This window comes from Stenella coeruleoalba (genome assembly GCF_951394435.1).
Source record: "Stenella coeruleoalba genome assembly, chromosome: 9".
NCBI lineage: Eukaryota > Metazoa > Chordata > Mammalia > Artiodactyla > Delphinidae > Stenella > Stenella coeruleoalba.
The window spans coordinates 96,966,554-96,988,280 of NC_137155.1; the positions used below are offsets into that span (position 1 = coordinate 96,966,554).

General features: G+C 38.6%; 1 protein-coding gene across 10 annotated transcripts in view; it reads left to right on the forward strand.

Moving 5' to 3' along the window:
- Positions 1–21,727, forward strand: part of CNTNAP2 (contactin associated protein 2) — a 977,311-nt gene that overhangs the window by 187,701 nt on the left and 767,883 nt on the right. For all 10 annotated transcript variants that reach the window (XR_013829659.1, XR_013829660.1, XR_013829661.1 and 7 more), the window contains one exon: positions 3,468–3,574. Coding sequence is in view for 3 of the 10 variants with exons in the window: in XM_079931145.1 (XP_079787271.1) it covers positions 3,468–3,574 (107 nt within the window). In the remaining 7 variants the exon portion in view is untranslated. The remainder of the gene's footprint in view (positions 1–3,467; positions 3,575–21,727) is intronic.

Consider the following 21,727-nt stretch of genomic DNA (forward strand, 5'->3'; position numbering starts at 1 on the left):
GTGAATACCAATTTTCTCAATGCTTTGCAATTAAAATCAAGTATAGAGATAAAAGAGATATCTGGGTAAAATAAAACTGCACCTGTCATCCATAACCCTGGATAGAGTTGTTGCATCCATCCAAACAGCCACTCTGTTCATACAGATTTTATATTAAGTAATTGTTATATATTTGAATTTCCAAATACAGCTTTTCGGTTCTAAAGCATTTTGGAAAGCATTGCCACAACGGAAAGCATGATTCCAGCTGAAAGAGTCTCTAATGACAGGGCTACCTCCGAACAGAGTTAATTGAATGCATCACTTCTTCCGGAGCCCTTTGATCACAACAAATTGACACCTGCCAACTTCTCCCCTGTATGTTCCTGATCCTGGTCAAGTAGTTCTCAAGTCGTGGCAGCAAAGTCATTTTGATTAATTTTTTGATGTGAATCAAACTTTCAAGCTAGCACATGGTATGAAACAAATTATACATTTCCTGTGACCTACTAAAATAATTAGTTCACTAGGGCAAGAGTCTGGATTTAAGACTAAAATCGTACATAGAAATAATCCATATTTCTCACAGTAAAAAATATTTTCTCTGAAATTACTTCAGTTCCTTGGTGTAACTTTCTAGTGTTGTGTTCATCCGTTCCTTCAGTCTGTCAATAGGCATTTGCTGAGTGGGCTGTATGCCTTGTCATGCTAAGAATCAAAAGATCAGAATCCCTCACTGTGGAGTCTCAGTTTAGAAGAGACAGATGCTCAAACAAATAATTACTGAACAATGTGATGATGGTATATTGGACAAATACAAATGGTTCCATAGGAGTACAAGAGAAGAAATAAATAATTAGGAAGGGGAAAGCTAGGTTAATTCAGATTTTATTTTGCTTGGTAACTGGTTCTAACATTTTTTTTAATATAGTGATAAAATATTATGGTTTGAAATTATATTTGAATCAATTTGATTTAGAAATAAAACATTTCTCACCATTAGGAATTAAAATGCCAGTAATCAACATAGGGATAATGTCAATTTAAAAAGATAAATATTAAGAAACAAACATTTAAAATAAAATATTTAACATTTTATTTAAATAAAAGATCACTTTTAAAGAAATAATACTGAATTTTATAAATGTTCAGTTAACCTCACTTGACTGTTAAACGCTTATGTGTGTGTAAGTACACACCAATATTTTTGATCATTTTGACATGGATTTTCTCATTTGTGCATTATTTAGAGCACATTTAGATTCCACCCTGGTTTCCCCTCGAGACTCTGTACTACTTCCCCTGAATTAATTGATATAATGAGCTGATGTAAATTACTTTCACTATTAGACTGAGTTACTGTTATCCCACAACAACTTAGAAGGTAAATATACCACACAAAGGCATACAAGTACTGAAATCCCAAATTAAGTATCAAAGATGTTTTTTAGCTTTATGTAATTTTGGAGTGTCTGTATCATTGCTTCCCCACATGGTCTGGAGAATCAGGACTCTTGGATATAAATGCCTTCTGATAAGGCCTATGCCTGGGTACCTGTAGAGGGAAATGGCTCTGGCAATAGACCTGAACAACCCTGGGCTACCCACCCACTGACCGTGGTTCTAACTCTTCCTTCTTGCTTTCTTGCTTGCTCTGCTGGGAACAGTTTTCAATATTTTAATTATAAAAATGGAACTTCTCTTTTTAAGGCCCAAGCGAAATGCTCTAAGCTTGATTAAGCCCTTTGTTTATAGTCTACCCATAACTACTCTGGTCTCCACATTTCTGTACGTTTCATATCACTCTGATGACGGATCAGATTCTGCCTAGTATTGTATCTCGCATGAATCTTATCTCCCACCCTCACCTCCACGTAGGTTATAGAGTCTTTGGAGAAGAAACATCTTTGTAGTCTGGATAACACCAAGTCCAAATTCATATGGAATAGAACTGCCTATTAAATGTAGAGTGAATTTTCCATCCCACCTCCTGAAAATCCAGTATCATGCTCTCTTATGTTGTATTTTCCCCCCTTATAATGTTCTTCCTCTCATTTTCTTCTCTTAAAATCCTGTCCTCCTAGGCTTAAGCTCTTGAAAGGCAGTGAATAGACTCTTGTTCATCTTCTGTTTCCCACAGTGCTCAGTAATTGTTTGTTGCATGACTAGAGGTTTGCAAAGAGTTGTAGAGGAACAGCATCCCTATATAAGAAACAGAGTTCCATGCCAAACTGGTCTGTGCCCTGCTATGGTAGTTTTAGGCATGGCTGATGGTAAGTCAGGAACAGGGGATGGAGAATATTATCTCTGAGGCCAGTCCTATTCTGTTTTGCAGCAAGACGCTACCAGGGCTTTACGATTATTGGTGTTCAAAGTGTGGCTCTCCATCAGGCAACCTGTGACCCTCTATTATGGGTTCTGCCTTTTTAATCTGGGTGGACTTTTCTACTTTAGAGAGTTTCCTATTCAAAGCTAGAAATATTTTGTGAATGCTAATACATAAGAAGAAAATAATTTGTGCTGTTGAAACAGGAGTTTTCCAGAACAAATTCCAGCTTCACTATTGCTAGGATACAGGCAGACTATAAAACAGTGCCCTGGAAGCAGTGGTTCAGATATCCATAGCTCCTGTTTATTGGCCCTCTATTTCTTGCCTATTAATTATCTGCTTTATGAACATTACCTCCTAATCTCAAAACTGTTGCGTTGTCCAGAAAGTTCATTTCCATAAGATGTTAAGGAAAAAACATGAACTTTTTGGCCAACCCAATACTTATCAGATAGGTATAATTACTCCATTTTACAAAATGAGAAAATTGAGGATCAGAAAGGTTAAATTACATCATCATAACTGGCTATTAAGTAAATAAAAAGACAAAGATTTGAACACAAAACCTGCATTTTTCCCCCATATTATACTTGCTGCCTCCTTATAAAGGTGGCTTTCATTAGCCAGCGGGGCATGGGAGGAGGGGTAAGGAAGACTTAGAAATCTTTTCTTATGAGGCTAGTATATTCTCATTGCTGTGGCATTATTTCAGAAACTCATATTGCTATATAAAAAAAAAAACAACTCAGCCTTAACCCCTTTCTGACTTGGTACTATTGGCCTTGATAAAGGATAGTACAGGAAACAAGATGGCTAATGTTCTGTCTCTCACCAGGAGGAAATTTAGCTAGTGTCTTTGTTTTTTTTGCAAAAGGAAAATAAAATGAATCTGTGATGTGCAAATGAATCTCTCAACTGTTTGTTAATTTCTACTGTTTACTCAAAAATGGGAAACACCAAGCCTGTGATACATCATCTTTTGTGCACTTGGCACCTTCCATCATGAATCATATTAATCTGTTTAAACTAACAAGGATTAATTGCCTTGGTAAGGCAACCTGGCATTGGAATGATATATTGCCCAGACAGCTTGGAATTTAGCCACTCATAAATCTCATTTGTTTGTTGGTTTATTTCTGTTTGTCTCTTTCTCTGACAGATGTGTGCCCAATCACTGTGAGCATGGTGGGAAGTGCTCGCAAACGTGGGACAGCTTCATATGCACTTGTGATGAGACGGGATACAGTGGGGCCACCTGCCACAACTGTGAGTGCCAATTTATCTCACTTTAAACTTGTAATTGCATGAGAATCCTAGGTCTTCAGCTATGCTTTAAAGCTTAGCAACCTGAATAATCCACATAGTAAATCACTTGATTCTGAAGAACCCAGATTTCACTGTTGCTTTTCTAGAGTAGTATTCTAGTTGTCAAAATATATTCTCTCAAGCCTAATGACTCAAAAAGAAGGACCAACGTTTCCGAAGCTCCATAAACATGTAGTTGAGATTGGAATGCTGCTCTTGGATGTGCCTTTATGTGTCTAAGCCACATCTGTCTGGATAGATTGTTTGGAAAATTGTGTTAGTATGATGTCTCTGACTGGATACTCATTTATCAGTTCATCAGAGAGGCAGACAGAGTGTAATTTGAACATTTAGTTTGTGGATGATAGTTGTCTCAGTGCTCTTTTAGAACTATTTGGCCACATTATTTAGATCAGAAAAATGAGGTGGAAAATGTAAGAAAGTCCATTGAAGTTGTATATGTAAAATAAAAATGCAAGAAGGCAGTTTTTTTTAAATATTAAAAAATAAAAAGTAGCATGCAAAAATGTTTTTTAGAACACAGATGTGCCTTGTTTTACATAATAGCTTTTCCCTGAAAAGTTAAATAAAAATTATACTTTTATAATTCAAAGATTATTAAAAATGAATATTAACTTTATAATTGTAATGTTAATTTTCCGATAACGCATAGCACTTTTGAAGACAGATTTGCCATAAAATATATAGTTGAAAGAAGAAGGTCATCTGTTATGTAGCATGAATGTGTGTGTGTGTGTGTGTGTGTGTGTGTGTGTGTGTCTGTGTGTGTAAGAAGGAAGGAGGAAAGAGATTCAGTCTTCTTCAGTCTTCTCTCCGTATGAAAATCTAGTATCTAAATCCTCTAAGTATACAGAGTGCTTTCTCTTCATTTCACTTTTAGAAAATAATAACAAGCAAAATATTATTAGAGTTCTGGGGACAGTAAAAATGTAATACCGTTCTCTGAGACTTTTCATATCATCATTTGTAGTAATGTACAGTAAGACATTGGGTTCAGCATATATTGTAAGACCTCAACTAAGAAAAAAATTTGTAATTTATTTTATTGCACTTATTAATTTGTTTAGGAGGATATTTTAAAACACCAAGAGACAAAAAGAACTAGAAAATTAACATTAATAGGGTGATATAAAAGAGTTAAAACAGACACTTAGTAGATTCATCTCTACAGTATTTATATATAGATATGTAAAAAAATATTTTAATGAATAAAGAACCAAAGTGATTGATATTGAAATTAATTAGAATTAAGGAGTTATGACTAAAATTGTACCCTTTCAATCACATCAAAATATTAACTTTCATCATATGACATTCATTGTATGATACATAATGCTTGAACTAAGTAACTTAGATGAAACAAAGTGCCTTCACTCCACCAGTAGAATTTATATAATATGTTATAAATACCACCTTTAACTATCACAATCTTGTTTCTGAGAATGGAAATTCTAACTAAAGGAAAGAACAAGAAATTGGTGGTGGTTACAAGTGTTTCCTATCTCAGCGACCACTTTTATATTTAATGTAAAAGCAAATAATTTTTTTAATAATTGCTTCTTTCATTGAATACACAGCAAAGAAAAAAGACATTTAAACATATTAAATTAAAAACAATTTAAAATATATGCCAGTAGTTGAATAGTTAAGTGTTTGTTTTTTTTTTAAAGCGTTAACAACTCCAAGTATTAGAAATGTCCTAAGTGTGGTTAGATTTGGCTCTTGTGGGAAGTTATAAATGTAAAAGAGGGAAATTATCTCTTCCCTGCTGCTTATTCTACTCTTCCTTCATTTAATTTTTGTGTGTATGAATATAGAATCATTCATTTTAACAATGAAAGCCTGATCGCTCATTGTCTTCCCCAAATAAGGCCAAAATGTTGAAAATCATGTGTGTGCATAAATAGAGGTTAGAAGACCATAGTGCAGAGTTCAAGAAAGGATTGATTGGACACAATGTTGTTGTGAAAGATATATCTTGTGGGTTGTAGAAGGCACATGCTTCCAAATAAGCTAAAAGACTTGATATATCTCTTAGTTACTCCCATGAATTAGTTAAAAATTGGGAGGGTCTGGCCCAGCACATAATACTGTGAAAATTATATAATATATGCTATTCAGTTCGATACAGAATGAACAATTCGGCATTTTTACGTAGTCAGTGACTGCATGGGCTTCTGATGCTGCCTGTGAGGTCACCATGCTGGGTGCCTTTGCAGGAAGTCATTCTCTTCTCTTGGACTTCCTTAGTTCCTCTGCCGACTAAATGCCTCCTGAGCTCTTACAGTTCTGAAATCCGAGGAGCTGAGACTTCCAGTTGCTTATTCTGTGTTCTGTGTTTTGACCTTTGTTAGCATTATTAAATTTTTACCTCATTATTTTCAGTGAAAGACCAAGTGTCCCTTTTGTAAAGGAACTATGGTAATTTTAAAATAGTACTAGTTTAAAAAGGTAAAGAACAGCTAACTAAAGTCTGAAATTTAGTAAAACTAAATATTTAGGAGAGCTTCAAACATTACAATTAGGCTGCTAGCTGTTTAACACATTTTCTTCCCTGGTCCAGGCTTGGCCGGGATGCGAAAGCTATTCCTTGCGTGATTGTCCAGGCTGGGTTGTAGTCCAAGATGGAGGCTCGAAGCCCTTCTTTGACAGGTCACACTGCCTGAGTTTGAACTTGGATCGACTTACTTGTAATTGTGGGCACTAAAACCGTTTGAGCTTCATTTTTCTTCTTTGTGAAATGAGATTAATAACAGCACCACCTCATAAAACCATTGTGAGATTAAATGAGATGATTTGTGGAGAACACTGAGAAGGACTTTAGCATATGTTAGTACTCAGTAAATTATTGCCACTTCATCCCATTCAGAACAATCATCCCTTTGCTCTGAATTTCTGTACAAATAGTTGTCCATATCACACAATTTGTCACTTAATTTCATGCTGCCATTTATTGTTTGCTATCATTTCCATGGCAGATTTGAGCTTGAAGTGAATGACTGGTTTCCATAGGGTTTTGTTTTTCCAGAAGAATTGAAGAACATTAAAAGTGATCTGGGTATGTCCTAGACCTGTCTGTCTGTTTCTTTGTTGCTTATACCTGGAGGAATTAATTTTCAAGTGAATTCTCTACAGGGCTCAGAGGATTGTCATTTACAAACCACCCCCATGAGGAGACAGGGTGTCATCCTTTGGGTGAGGAAATCCTACAAGAAAAGCCACAGATTGCAGGAAAGGGAGAGACAGTTTTTCGTGTTCAAAAACTAAGGAGGCTAGTTTGTGAAAAAATGCAAATACATTACATTCTTGGAGTTGCATACCTTTAAAATTTCCTTATGCAGGTATTCCATTCTCAATTAGTTTCTAAGAACTGACTATTAGCATATCAAAACATAAAATCATGACACACAGACACAGAGGGTGGAATGATCATGTTAAATAGTTTATTTGCTTTGTTTCATTGACTTATCCCTACTTCATTCTCCCCAAAGTGTAAGAATTTGTCTTTATTTTGAGCAAAACTTCATGTTTATAGCTATAGTATTTTTCTCTTAGTGGTGATAGATAGACCCTTTTCAGTAGATCTCCAAGCTCACATTCCAATACCTCAAATGCTTTTTAGGATCTAATTATCATCTCATTTTTTTTCACGTGTGTTCTTTACACTTCATAATTATGGCTCTGGTTTACATAAATTAATTCAAAAACCTATCCCTTATCCCAGGGCTTAGCAGATATTTTTTCTCATGCTGCTGGGGTCTGTCTTTGACCTCAGTCATTCTTACATATACTATTAGTCCCCTATATGGAACTGCCCTAAAAATCCCCAGGGTATCCTCAATAATATGAACCCTTTCACTATTTTCACAAGTACCAGAGGATATTTGACAAATATAAGCAATGTTTTGGGGTGGAACTCTATAAGAATTACTAGATGACAGACCTTCATTCGGAGAGAAAATAGTTTTCCAGATATCTTTTTATTAAAGGAGGGACTTTCACCTTGCCCAAATATACAGACATGACTGTTTCCAGAGGAAGTAGGAGGAGGTAAGTTAGATGACCTATGAAGATCTCTTCCAATTTTAAAATTATGTGATTTCTGAATTCTGAAATACTAAGAAGAAACAGGGATTGATGTTGCCACAGAAATGCAAAAGTAAATTTTTCACCAGCCAGTTTTAGAAGGAAAATTGAAATTTAAAAGGAAACTATTCTACATTCTGTAGTCTGGAGCTATGACTCTAGGTCTATAAATTTGTAAACCATAAATTATACTGCACCTTATTACTGCACACATGAAAAGTGAAGTGGATTTCAATAGCTCACACCATGTTATTTATAAGCCATTATACCCATAAGTAACTTAATTCAAGGCATAATTTTTTAAAAAGAAATTATTCCTACCTGCTGAAAGTCACACTAACCTAGGGCATAAAAACATAGATTTATTGGCACAAGGAAATATGGTCCCCCCATCCATTTGGAACTACCACAAACTTAGACACCAATGAAGACAACTTGGAATTTGGCCATTGCTACCAAAAAAACAAAAAACAAAAGGGGCAGGCATTGGGTGGAATCATGGCCTTATGGAATTGGAATCCATCCTTCAGCTGTAAGTTCAGTTGGTTTACAAGGTCCTACTTGGTATGGCTGTGTCTTTAACCTGGTTTTCAGCCATACTCTTCCTCTCTGTCTCCCCTCTAGTCCCACTGGCCTCCTTTCAGTTTTCCATACTTGCGTGGTACCCTGGAACTGTTCACTCTTCCCTCCCACTGCCACGACCACAGGACTTTTGCACATCCTCTCTGCTGTGCTTGGTATGTTCCTAGTCATCCTTCAGATCTCAGCTCAGTAGTCACCACCTTAGGGAAGCTTTCCATGAACCCGTAATTAGGTCAAATCCTCTTATTTCAAGACATATATCTTCCTCTTAGCCTTGGTGATGGCTGTGATTTTGCATTTATCATTTGTGATTCTTTAATAATATCTGTCTTTTCCACTGGACTATAATATCTGAGAGGAGATAGTGCCAGGTTCTGTCCACCATTTTATTCCCAGAGCCCACCCAGCATATAATATGTGCTCAGTGAATATGCACTGAATCTAAGAGTGAATAAATGACAGATAACCTAAGAAGCATCAAGGGCTTTTTAAAAATCAATGTCCTTTATCCAGATTTATGAAGGTTGTAAAGCTAAGAAGAGAGAGTAAAGCCAAAGGGAGAAAAAGAAAACAGAAAAAGGAGGGTAGAGGATAAAAGATGCATTAATTCAAAGCAGAGGGCGCAGTGATAGACATGACAGCACAAACAATCACAAGAGGTGTAGAGTTTTAAGAAATTATATGGACAGATTCAATATATGGGCACACAAACCCACACGTTTCAAATAATCTTCGAGGAAAATATTGCCATGTTAAGACACCATTCGTTAAAGTAACTTGTGAGACTGTATAGTAATAGTGGCAAAATAAGTTGCAACGGCAACAAAAGATCTTAGATAACATAGTGCAGTCAACTCCTGTGCTGGCTGATTGTATGAGCTGTTCTAAAATAAATATAAGAGGGAGAGGATATGGGGATGTATGTATACGTATAGCTGATTCACTTTGTTATAAGTATATGTATAGTTTATTCACTTTGTTATAAAGCAGAAACTAACACACCATTGTAAAGCAATTATACTCCAATAAAGATGTTAAAAAAAGTTGTATTAACAGGATTTGAACTTACACACACACACACACACAAAATTAAAAAAATATAGATGTGTTTAAATACTGACCATCTAGTGAATGATAAAAAACTGTTTAAACTTGGTATGAAATTTGAATAAGATGAACATAATCCTTTGATTTATCATGTAATATCATGTGTGTGTTCTTACTACAGCAGAACTGTGGAAAGGGAAAAGAACTCAGGGTTTGAAATCAGATGACCTACTGTGAAACCCTCAGGCTATCTGGCCAGCCTTTTTCCCTCATCAGCTGAGCGAGCCTAGTGTAGGGCTGTACCCTCTCCCATTCCTCCAGCCCTCTTAGCACATTTGTGTGGATTCCACCTACACCCCTGGAGGGTAAGGTCAGCTCTCCCATTACATGCTGTTAGTTACAGGTCACTAACAGCAATTAAATGAGAAGCACTGGGTTTAATACACTTCCTCCTCGTCTCCTTTATTTCCCCCTCTGGGCTGCCCTGCCTTTGTGCTTTGACAATCACTTAACCTCTCTGAACTTAAGTTTCTTCTGGGAGATTCAATGAAATATTGTCTCTTAAAGTGCTTTGTAAATATAGAAAGCATCCTAGATCTTGTTGTAACTTTTATTGCACTGCGAAGTCTTAAAAAACAGCCAGCCAAATTTTTGTCTGCTTATAAGTAGCTTAAGGATACGAGTACTGATACAGTTGATTCTCAAAGAAAAGATCAGAGAGTGTCTAAATATTTTAGCCAATACTCATTGAAAAGATAAAAGGCTGTATTAGCAAATATAGTGGCTACCCAGGCTGATTTATATGAACAGAGTGAATCTGCTGTTTCTAATCTAGACATGGCATTAAGTAGCCAGGCTGTGCCTCTTTGTTATCAAGTGAACAATTGCCAAATTCTTCCAATTTTACCTCCTTCTCATGCCCCCGTTCTATTCCTACACCATGAACTACTTCATATGCTCAGTGTGTCCTTGTCATTAAAGAGTGGCTATGGTGCCGTGGGACACCAAGGTTCTGATTCCCACCATCATTTATTCATTCATCATTATGTTGAGAGCTGATCCTGTCCTGCCTATAGAACAGGTGTGGAGTGTGGAGACGAGAATGGAACAAGGCAGGGATACTAGAATAGAGTGTTGGACAGCCTCCTCCAAAGAAGTGCATAATTTCATTAAAAATAAAAGTCCTTATAATCGTAATTCATTTTCATATCCCTGGTTCATTGGGATTGTGAGCTGAGGGTAAATTGTACCATGTGCTTACCTTTTACAATCTAGGTTGGTAATTTTCATGTTTACAAAATATTTATAAATGTAATTATATGGGAAATTATTTAATGCTATATCACAAATTCTTTATGGTTTTAAGCAATCGTTTCATCTTTTCAGAGGTTATTATCAGATTATTTACTTGTTTATTTCTGTTTTTTGTCTGATCAGATTGGCAGAGAGAAATCAGGGTGAGGAGGCTGCAGCTTCAGCATGGTGCTGGGTAGAGAAAGCAGTTATCAGTAGAATATGTGCAATTACAGTGTTAGCAAGCTCATGCTTGGTTGTGTGTATTCTCTAGCCGAGAAGCTCACTTTCTTACCAGAGTTGGAGCATTTGGGGAAAGAGGAAAAATGACAAGTGCTGTCACTTCCTGAAATCACACTTATTAGGAAAAGCATCTCCTTTGCTCACATTCTCACCTGGCCTCTGTAAATAAAGGAAGGTGGAGAGAAGTGGGGAGTGTCATCTGTGTGGAAATGTTGGAACGGGATTTAGAGGCCATTCTCTCCTTCAGCTACAACCAAATAAATTACACTGGATTGAAATAGTGCAGGTCGGGGGCTTCTCTGGTGGCGCAGCGGTTGAGAATCTGCCTGCTAATGCAGGGGACACGGGTTCGAGCCCTGGTCTGGGAAGATCCCACATGCCGCGGAGCAACTAGGTCCGTGAGCCACAACTACTGAGCCTGCGCGTCTGGAGCCTGTGCTCCGCAACAAGAGAGGCCACGATAGTGAGAGGCCCACGTACCGCGATGAAGAGTGGCCCCCGCTTGCCACCAACTAGAGAAAGCCCTCGCACAGAAACGAAGACCCAACACAGAAAAAATAAATTAATTAATTAATAAAATAGTGCAGGTCATTTGGAGAAACACAGCCCAAGCACCTTTACATTTCTAAGGCACCCCAAATTTCAAATTAATCCCCTCTTTCATGCCTTGCTTTGGAAAGATGGCTAAGATTAAACATAGAAAGAAAGGATTTAATTTCAGTTTTACAAAGACTCTTTCAATAGTTTCAAAACTATGTCTTTCTCTTTGAATAAAGAGCCTTTGCAAAAAGTTGATCTGCAAATGCATATTGAAAAGCAGACTGCTCTACCAACAGAGGAGCTGTGAACCTGTGAACTTCTCAGAGGTGATAGAATGCCAGAGCCAGGTCTCTAGGAGTTGACATTATTCACTCAGCTCCCCTGTGACTCTCTCATCCAAGGTTCAGAGTGAGGAGAAAAAGGGATAGAAAACACCCACCTCTGCACCTTTGCCAAGTTCCATTAGGGGGAAGAAGTCTGAGGGAGGGAGGGCTGTTTAATTGAAAGATACGGAAGGAAACTTCTGAGATGTTTATATCCACTCAGAACACAAGAAAGGAGAATTAAAGTTAAAAGCACTATGTGCCTCTCCTTTGATCCATCTGACATTTCCCAAATCAAACTGTGTTTTTGCTTCATACTGACATTAGTCACTGTGTTCCTGTTGCAAGTCTTCAGCTTGGTGTGTACACCTTGGTGTATAGGAGTATCTCTAACTCATAGACAGTTTCAGTTCATTCAGTAATATTATGTCTATTTTGTATGCAGCACACTATGTGGATGCAGAAATACAGACAAGAGCCCATTTCCTTATGAAGTAGATGAGGTAGTTAGAAAAGGAAGCAGGACAAATATTCAGGAAACATTAATATATTAGTAGATGTTTATGTACCAAACTGGTGTAAAGGCTAGTATGTATATGTAATAGGAGAGAGAGAACAATGCAACCAAGATGGTCAGGAAGGGTTCAAGGAGGAGCTGAACCCTGGCTAAATTCCTTGTTTTGGGGGGAATAAAGATTGGGACTGGCGGAGTCCAAGGCAGAAATAAACATGGAGTGTGGAGAAGCATGCTAGTGAGGAGACCAGCTTTGGAGTCCTCAGACCTCAAGGGGAATACTCACTTAGATTTTTGCATGTCATAGGATCCTGGGGAAGTTGCTGAATCTCCCAGATGAGCACCACCCTGTTTGAATGGTGTGCTGCAGCCAGGATTGTTAAGTATTCAGGAACTTTGTGAGCCGGTTGTTAAAGCTTGGTACCTTGAACCAGGTACAGTGGGAGAATTTACCCCATGGAACTTGACAAACCCTACAAATACAAACTCTTTTTTTTTTTTTTTGTAAAACTGGTTTACCAGAATATCATTGCCCTGTTTCATTATTAATAAAATGAGAATAATAGTATCTCCTATCAGTATTGTTGTGAAGGGTACAGATAATATGTAAAGTGTCTAGCACAGTTATAATCAACACAGGTGGTTCTCCAGAGATGATAGCTACAGTTACAAATGTAACACTTTGAAGAGACTTCCCAGCAAAGGAGCAGCAGGATGTGGAGTCCGGTAGGTGGGTTGAGATGTGGCCAGAGGACAGTGACCTCTCGGTACGTCGGTTCCAAAGTATGGCTTCAGACGTGATTCTTCATCACTCATTTTTACCGTGAAACACATTTACTTTTATTCTTTGGACGAAAAGAGTTGAGTTTCCCTCACCAAGTCAATCCATAAATGACTTTAAAGTCTGCCTAACAGACTATTGGCTTACAATGATCTCTGAACTAAGGAGAACTTATAAGACTACTGAACAACGTTTGGAGAACATTTATGAAGAACCATTGGGTTACGTGGCATCACTTCAACGGTCAACGTTTCTTTTACTGAAAGTGACAGAAATGTTTTTGCGTTACTAAAGTTTGCCTCAACTGTTTAGGGTGTAATATAATGTTAGGCAACAACTGATGAAGACAAAACTAATTTTAAGGTTACTTTGTGGTTGTTAACCTAAATCTAAAGAATGAGAAGCTTTCTTCCTTCAGGAGCTCCTCCAGCTGTGACCCAGCCGTGTCAAATTTATACTCCTTAAATTTCAAGACACCTGGCTTTGTTTGTCAAGCTGTTTGTGAAAAAACTACTCAATAGTAAATCTCGTGATGTTTTTATTATTAGTTTTTATTGAAGTATAGTTGCTTTACAGTGTTGTGTTAGTTTCTTGCTGTACAGCAAAGTGAATCAGTCATACATATGCATACATCCCCTCTTTTTTAGGTTTCCTTCTCGTTTAGGTCACCACAGAGCACTGTGTAGAGTTCCCAGTGTTACACAGTAGGTTCTCATTAGTTATCTGTTTTGTACATAGTAGTGTATATATATATATATCAGTCCCAATCATGGTTTTTTTTTTAACACTCACATGATGAAAAACTGAAGAATGCATTATTGGTTCCTGTTTCTATCTTTACAAAATGGTGGTGAGCAAAGAGCTCTCTCCATTTCTTTTCTTATTATTGTTGCATTCTGCTTTTCTTCCTCCTTTCTACTCCCTCCTGGCAAAAGTGTTGAGAAGAGTATAGTTCAGATTGTTGGAATATGGAGTGAAAATGTCCATCCACGCAAATAATGTTCTTCTGTTATATTTGTTGTAAACAGCTAATTCTGTTAAAAGCAAAAGTTTCCTATGGAAAGTGCAGCAGTTTCCAAGAAAATTTTGCTGGTTGACATTTTGGGTGTTCTCATATCTGACTGCTTCCAAATTCTAGTAAAATGTTTTATTTGAAAATCTTTTAGTCAGGTAAAAGTGAAATACTCTAAATGTATATGGATTTGCCTTAAAAACTGTGGTCTTATTTTCAAGTATAGCAAGGAAAAGATCTAATGGCTTGTAGCTCCTTTGTCTCACCAGGTGAGTTTGTCCCAGAGCTGCCATGGTGGCTCCAGTATGCAAAATATGCCAACACTACTCTTGAAAGACCTTTCTTTTTTTTTTTGCGGTACGCAGGCCTCTCACTGCGTTGTGGCCTCTCGCGTTGTGGAGCACAGGCTCCGGACGCGCAGGCTCAGCGGCCATGGCTCACGGGCCCAGCCGCTCCGCGGCACGTGGGATCTTCCCGGACCGGGGCACGAACCCGCGTCCCCTGCATCGGCAGGCGGACTCTCAACCACTGCACCACCAGGGAAGCCCGAAAGACCTTTCTTGCCATCACAGATGCCAGCACTAAGTGCCAGACATGTTGACACCTACAAAATTGCTGTCATTATTATGAGCAGACATCCTAATAATACTCTTTTCCATTATCCAAGCCTGTTGAGACATCAGTTAAACACGTCTTGCTTGCCAAATCATGTGATCAACGTTCTCTGTGCTGGATAGGGGCAAGTGAAGCCATCCAATTAGACTGGATAAAGAAACACCTCTATGGGCTTCCCTGGTGGCGCAGTGGTTGGGGGTCCACCTGCCGATGCAGGGGACGCGGGTTCGTGCCCCGGTCCGGGAGGATCCCACGTGCCGCGGAGCGGTTGGGCCAGTGAGCCATGGCCGCTGAGCCTGCGTCTCCGGAGCCTGTGCTCCGCAACGGGAGAGGCCACAGCAGTGAGAGGCCCGCGTACCACAAAAAAAAAAAAAAAAAAAAAAAAGAAACACCTCTAAGGGTTTGGCTGTGGAAAGAGAAATTCCTTCCATACATATTCCTGCAATGGAATTCAGAGATCTAGAAAATACTGTGTGTGTTTTCCACCGTATGGCCATCTGTTGATGAGTCTGCCCCACTTAGAGAACATCAAATATTCAATGAAAAGCATATTCGTACTCAGAAACTCAGAAAATGCTGGCATATTAAGGCTCCCTCGTGGTTTCAGTGACATAGATATAGACTTCCTGAATGAATAAAACCTGAATTTTGTTGGGCCACGTTGATTCTTCTGAAAGTTCCTACAGTACCTGGAACAAGGTGAATGGAACAAGCTTGGTTAATTCATTGTCCAAAAGGACTATTTTTTCCTTTGTATAATTCTTTAAATCAAGCTGACTTAAGCCATGTGAGAGAGAAGAAGGTATCCTGAACCTCCACAGGAGAGAAATAACCAGTAATGGAGACTGTCCTGCCTTCTCATGACACAGCAGCTCTGGGAGAAGTACTGGAGTTGTACTTATCTTAGATGCCTTGAGGAAGGCGGGTAGGAAACTCCAGGTGGCAACACTTGCTTCCTAGTTATCAGTTAGAGCATCTGCTACTCTGTGATAAGGGCACCTACTGGGAAAGCCTGAGCTGTAATAGAAAATCTCTTCTCAGCTGGCCATGTAGCTGATGAGCCACAAGGCTAGTCGTCCAAAGAGTGCTGGAGTGAAACGGGGACCGGGAGAGGAAGCAGGATCAGTGGTGGGTGACAGAAGTGCAGTGACTGCAGAACAAATCCTCCTCTTCTCATCAACGCTGAATCCACCACTTAGGACATGCTTTCCACCATCACCAGATAAAATGTGGTATCAATCCTGTCTTGCAACTTTTGCTTTGCCTCAGTGCCATTGCCACAGCTCCAGTGAAAGTTGTCATTTTCACCCAGCTTTATTCCAATAGCCTGAACTAGGTTTTTGGGCTAACATGTAGTTTAGAAATAAAAATAATGATACAGAATGATTCATAGGGCAGAAATAATATGGAAGACAGATTTGTAGAGGAGCATTTGAATTGCTGTTAGCCATCACAGAAGAAAGTTTACTAATAGACAACATTTTCTCCTATCCCTTATACCTATAGATTAGATTTTGAAAGACCTTATACATAATAAAAGCATATTTCTTTAAGACCCAAGTAATTTATTTACTATATAAAAAACTCTAAGGGGCTCTGAATTAGTTCAGTTTTCATTCAGATTGGCACTTCTTTTTCCTACTTGTCTCACCCTATGCTTCTCATGTACCACCTATCTTAAGACGAAATAAATGAACATCAGGCCCTAAATTCTACCACATGTGGTTCCTTAGCCAGGGAATGGGTTCACGTTGACACTTGACTCATCAATTTCCCATGTGGTAATCAAAAAAAAACCAAATTTGATCGGTACAAACCGTAATTTTCATGCTGGGATCATTTAGATTCCAGCAGTCTTTCTATTGGTTAGTTTAAGAAAATTGTGTCTCCATTGTGCTTTTTCAGTGAGGATCCCAGTGAAGAATCATACTTGAATCTTGAGGAACTTTTTGCTTTTCGTAAGTGCAACCAACAGAACTTTGATAGTTGGGAAGATGAGCTTGTTGTCCATAGACTTAAAAAATTAAGAATAAATATACAGAGTTTGAGAAGGGGTAGTTTAGTAGATACTTTGAAATATTTATCGATGTCATAGTATATTAAGATTAGAGATTATGCCTAAAAAATAAAGTACATGTCCTGACATGCTGCCTTCTACAGTCATCTTATCAAGAGGTGTGCAACCACCTTAATTTCCTGAATTTTATCCCAATTCTCTTCCCCAGAATGTGGCTACCTGCTACCTGTCAACTAAAAAAAGGCAGACTTTAAGCAGGGGTGGCTGGGGGAGGGAATGTGGAGGGAGGCTTGTCAGAGTGGATGGAGAGAGAAGGATGAGTGTTTCAGCCATTGGACTGCAAGGCTGATTGCAGAGTTTCCAGCTCCCTTGCTTTCTACACTGCGATCTGTGGATGGAGAGGTGGCTTTGTGCATATTTCTGGTAACCCTAGATATCATGTAGATGCAGTTTAGAAGTAGGAATTTATTTTTAAAGTAAGTTGACTTCCTGCCTTAGGTTTAAATATATACTTAGGGCCAAAAAGCATTTTTAAAGTGAAGTCAAGGGCTTTCCTGGTGGCGCAGTGGTTGAGAGTCCGCCTGCCGATGCAGGGGACACAGATTCGTGCCCCGGTCCGGGAAGATCCCACATGCTGCAGAGCGGCTGGGCCTGTGAGCCATGGCCGCTGAGCCTGCATGTCCGGAGCCTGTACTCTGCAACGCGAGAGGCCACAACAGTGAGAGGCCCACGTACCCCACACACACACACAAAAAGTGAAGTCAAGAGAATAGTATTTTTTCTCAGCAAAACCAGAACAAGATTTAAAAATAAAAATAAAGCCAAAATTTTTTTTTAAATGGCAGTAAGCAAGAGTGACTGGCATAATTTCTCTTTTGGAATAGTTTATGGATAAAGATGGGGCGTGAATTATAGGCTCTATAATCTATCACAGCATTTACTCTTTTCTCTTTGATGAAGGACATTCTATTCATAAGAAATAATGAGAAGTTTACAAATCAGGTATTAAAACTTATCAAAGACAAAGGCACAGACATTCTTACATTAAAACTATTAATGGAAAAACAGACCAGTCAGGTTTTTAACAAATCACCTACAATACAAGAGGTAAACACATTGGCAGCTCTTATACTAGATAGATCTCAAGTAGAAATCAAATCAAGTACTGCACACTTATTGAGGCATACTTCACACCAGCCCCCATCTGTGTCAACAGTAACTGCCTTACATCGAAATAATCTCTCTCACAACCAGCTATGACTTTCTCAGGGCACTGAGCATGTCATTTTCATCCACACACTCATTGCTCAGCACCTGGTAAGTATTAAACACATGTAAGAGCAACTGCACTGTGATTGTGTCTGTATGTGCACACACACACACACAGCATACCTTGAACGACTAAGAAGACATGTTTATCAGGCTCTGAACATACCAAGCCCTCTGCCTACTCAATGGAGGATCTCTCTTTGGGGCACAGCTTCTTATAATAAAAAACTTTTTGTTTCTCAGTAAGAGACTAACTTTCTTTTCATTTCATAGTGTTCCTGGTGTCTGGTCCATGAAATTTTCTTTATGCCAAATTATGTTCTATAGAAAATTGCATGTAAAGGGGGCTTCATTATCAACAGAACTGACTCCCTCTGAAATCTTATAGTGAACTATGTATGAGACAAAGTCTCTATTTTATCCATGATCAGAAAAGTGTCAGAAAGCAAGCTGAAGGAGGGGTACTTTTTGTCCTTCTCTTTATAAATGACTCCAGGAGATGGGATGTTATGTGTAGCAATGTCCTAGGGCTGCCTTAACAAAAGACCACAGACTTGGCGGCTTAAAACAACAGATATTTATTCTCTCACGGTTCTGGAAGCCTGAAATCAAGGTATCAGCAGGGTCATGCCTCCTCTGAAGGCTCCAGGGAAGAATCCTGGCTTGCGTCTTCCTGGCTTCTGGTGGTTGACAAGCAATTGTTGGCGTTCCTTGGCTATTGTAGTCCAGTCTCTACCTCTGTCTTCACATGGCCTTCCTCCCTGTGTGTCTCCGTGTCTGTGTGTCTGAATCTCCCTCTCTTTTCTCTTATGAAGGCATCAGTCATTGGATTTAGGGCCTATACTAATCCAGTATGACTCATCTTAACTAATTACATCTACAAAGACCTTCTTTCCAAATACAATCTCATTCCGAGTTTCTTGGTGGATGTGCGTTTTTGCTGGACACTGTTCAACCCTCTACAATCTGCTTGCTCATGTCCATCCCTATAAGTAGTGCCACACATCCCCTCGTGCTTTCCTGTCTCCTTTTTTTTTGCTTATGTTCTCCTCCCAAATCCATCCCAAAATGTCCTTCTTCCCACTTTAACCACATTTTTGCTCTGTGGGATCCAGTTCATAGTCTCTATTTTGTGAAATTTTCTCTGATCACTCAAGCTGAAAGAGGTTTCTCCTTTTTTCTTATTTTTCAATAGCAGTTATTATCTATGTGATTTTTCTGCTATTTATACACTAATTATTTTTTCCAAATGTTTGTTTATAACTTTTCCCCCAGAATGTAAATTGTGTGAGCATAGGCCAACTATTCCCGTATTTCTTGAGAAACCTAGTAGTTCGTATATGTTGATTGAATTTTTAATTTTGAACGTGTACTGTGGGTTGAAAGAAAATTAATGGGAACAGAGAGGGAAGGATGTTAAGTATTGAACTTTACATACACTATTTCATGTAATCTTCAAAACTGCGCGTAAGGAAGATATTCTTATTCCGTTTTGCAGATGAATAACTGTGGTTCAAAGTACATGGCAGAGTCAAGATTTCAAACCCTCTCTGTCTATTTTGTGAAATCTGTATTTTGCTGGACTGCCTTCCTTCTGGCAAAGCTTTTTCAACTTTCAGGGCGTTTAAAATACCTAGAACATAGAGACTATTTTGAGAAATGATCCTGAAAAGTTGGCTCTACATTGGAAGGTGTGGTTAGAGAAGTCACACCCACAGCTCCCGACATTACTCTCCACTGACATTCATCAGCCTGGGGGCAGCCACTGTGGGGCGACTACGAAAGCTCTGGGAGCGGGGGCGGGGGGGGGGGGGGGTGCGCTCGTACGCTGTGGCTGTGCATGAGCACATAGATCCCAAGGAGTCTCTGCGCCAATTCATTATAATCACCCCCTTTAGTAGAGACTATATAAAATCATGTAAAAACATTTTGAAACCTCAAAGAAAGACTGTATATAAATTATTTTAAAATTTGTAGTTTGTGATATATTTATATTAGTATAAATGTGTGTGCATATACCATATACATATATAATAGTAAACTATTACCTTATGAATCAGAAAGGCCCATTTTCCAGGCATTTTGGTTAGTGGAATCTGTCCTTTGTTGGCCTGACCATTTCGGATCTGATTAAATATGCACACGTAATACGCATGATGATGCAAACTTCAGCAAGTGATCTGAGGCTGACTTTTTACAGGCTATATGTTTTGACTCCATAAAATCCTAATGCGATATCCATTCCCACACAGACTTTCCTCCTCTCTGTACAAGACAGAGACCCAAATGCTGCAAAGCTCACTGGGGGCTCCTGGCTCAGAAACAGTTCTCTCAGCACTCCCCTGACATTATTAATGGCCCTGATGTACAAACCCAGAATAAAATAGAATTAAAATCCAAAATTAATTTCAAGCTCCATTAGAAATTAAAGGTGTTGGGAAAGAAGTCAATATTTTCCCAGTGCAAAAATGACTAAATTCAAAGCAATTAATTCTATTATTTTGTAACTTCTAAAAACTATGAAGAACTTTCAAACTATAAAATGTTGCCACACTCACACATATACACCACATGTGACAAAAAATAATGAGAATGATTTCCAAAGGCAAGATGCAAAAATCTATTTTATACTTTATAGCTACACCATGTAGTGTACACACTAAAATGTATGTCTTAAAATACAGCCAATTATTCTGTAAAATTCGTGGCTATTTCCAGCAATTACCAACACTTAGTTGCATATCTGGGAGGATGTAAGGAACAGAAACAATGCAAAAGAGCAAAGACATTTATTTAAAAAGAATAAACGTATCCATTTCCTTAATTTTACTTTTGCTCTTTTTCAGCTTCTTTTTATGTAACGCTATCGATTACCAAACAAGTGACCCTAAAACACTGTAGTTCCAACTAGTATAAAGTATTTTGCAACCTGTAGAGTTGTAGGTCATAAAGGAAATAAAACTAACACTCAGTAAAATCTTTTTCATGTCAAAATCATTGTCACTTCTTCCCTGTCATGACTTTCTGAGAAAATCTGAGTTAACAAATGGATCTTTTGCAGGTCCAGAAAGATCAGAGTCAGATGGGTCTGGATCAGACCTTGTAATGAAAATGTGTCACTTGTTCCTTCTCCCCACGTCAAGAAGAAACCTCATGAGAACTGGCTCAAGCATCTCTTATTATTTCAGCAGACTGGGGCAAACAACTTGAAAGATAATGTGGGAGTAAACCAGCTCTTAGCTCAGAAAATGTCATGAGCCTTCTGGGGAAGCTGTCCTCTCTTTGTGATAAAAATAGTTCCTATGATTTAGGTCTAATAGCAATAGAGGAGGACGTAGTCAGACACTGGGACCATGCTCAGACTTTTCAATAAGAGAGAACAGAGCAATCACCATCGGCAAAAGCCTCATGTCCTTCAGGTTTCTAAATATTGACGTATTTTTCCAATGGCTAGTATTCAACTCCTTGCCCTTTCAAAAATGGCATCTTTTAAAATTCTATTTGATGTACTTCCCTAAAAGCGTGACTTATTTGGCCAGGTGATATAAAGTTGGGATTTGGAAGGTGAGCTGCCTGTTCCATCAGCCCCTATCCACTGCCTTTGCTGTTGCTATTCAGAGTTCTGCACTAGCTCTAACACAAACAGGGGTATCAGCTCAGATGGATTTTCAACTCTCTTAACCTCCCTGTTGTTTAACTGTTCCTTCCTTCCTGTGATATTTTAAAAGTAGAGTGGATACGGGAATAAGACAGACTGGGATTCCAGCCCCA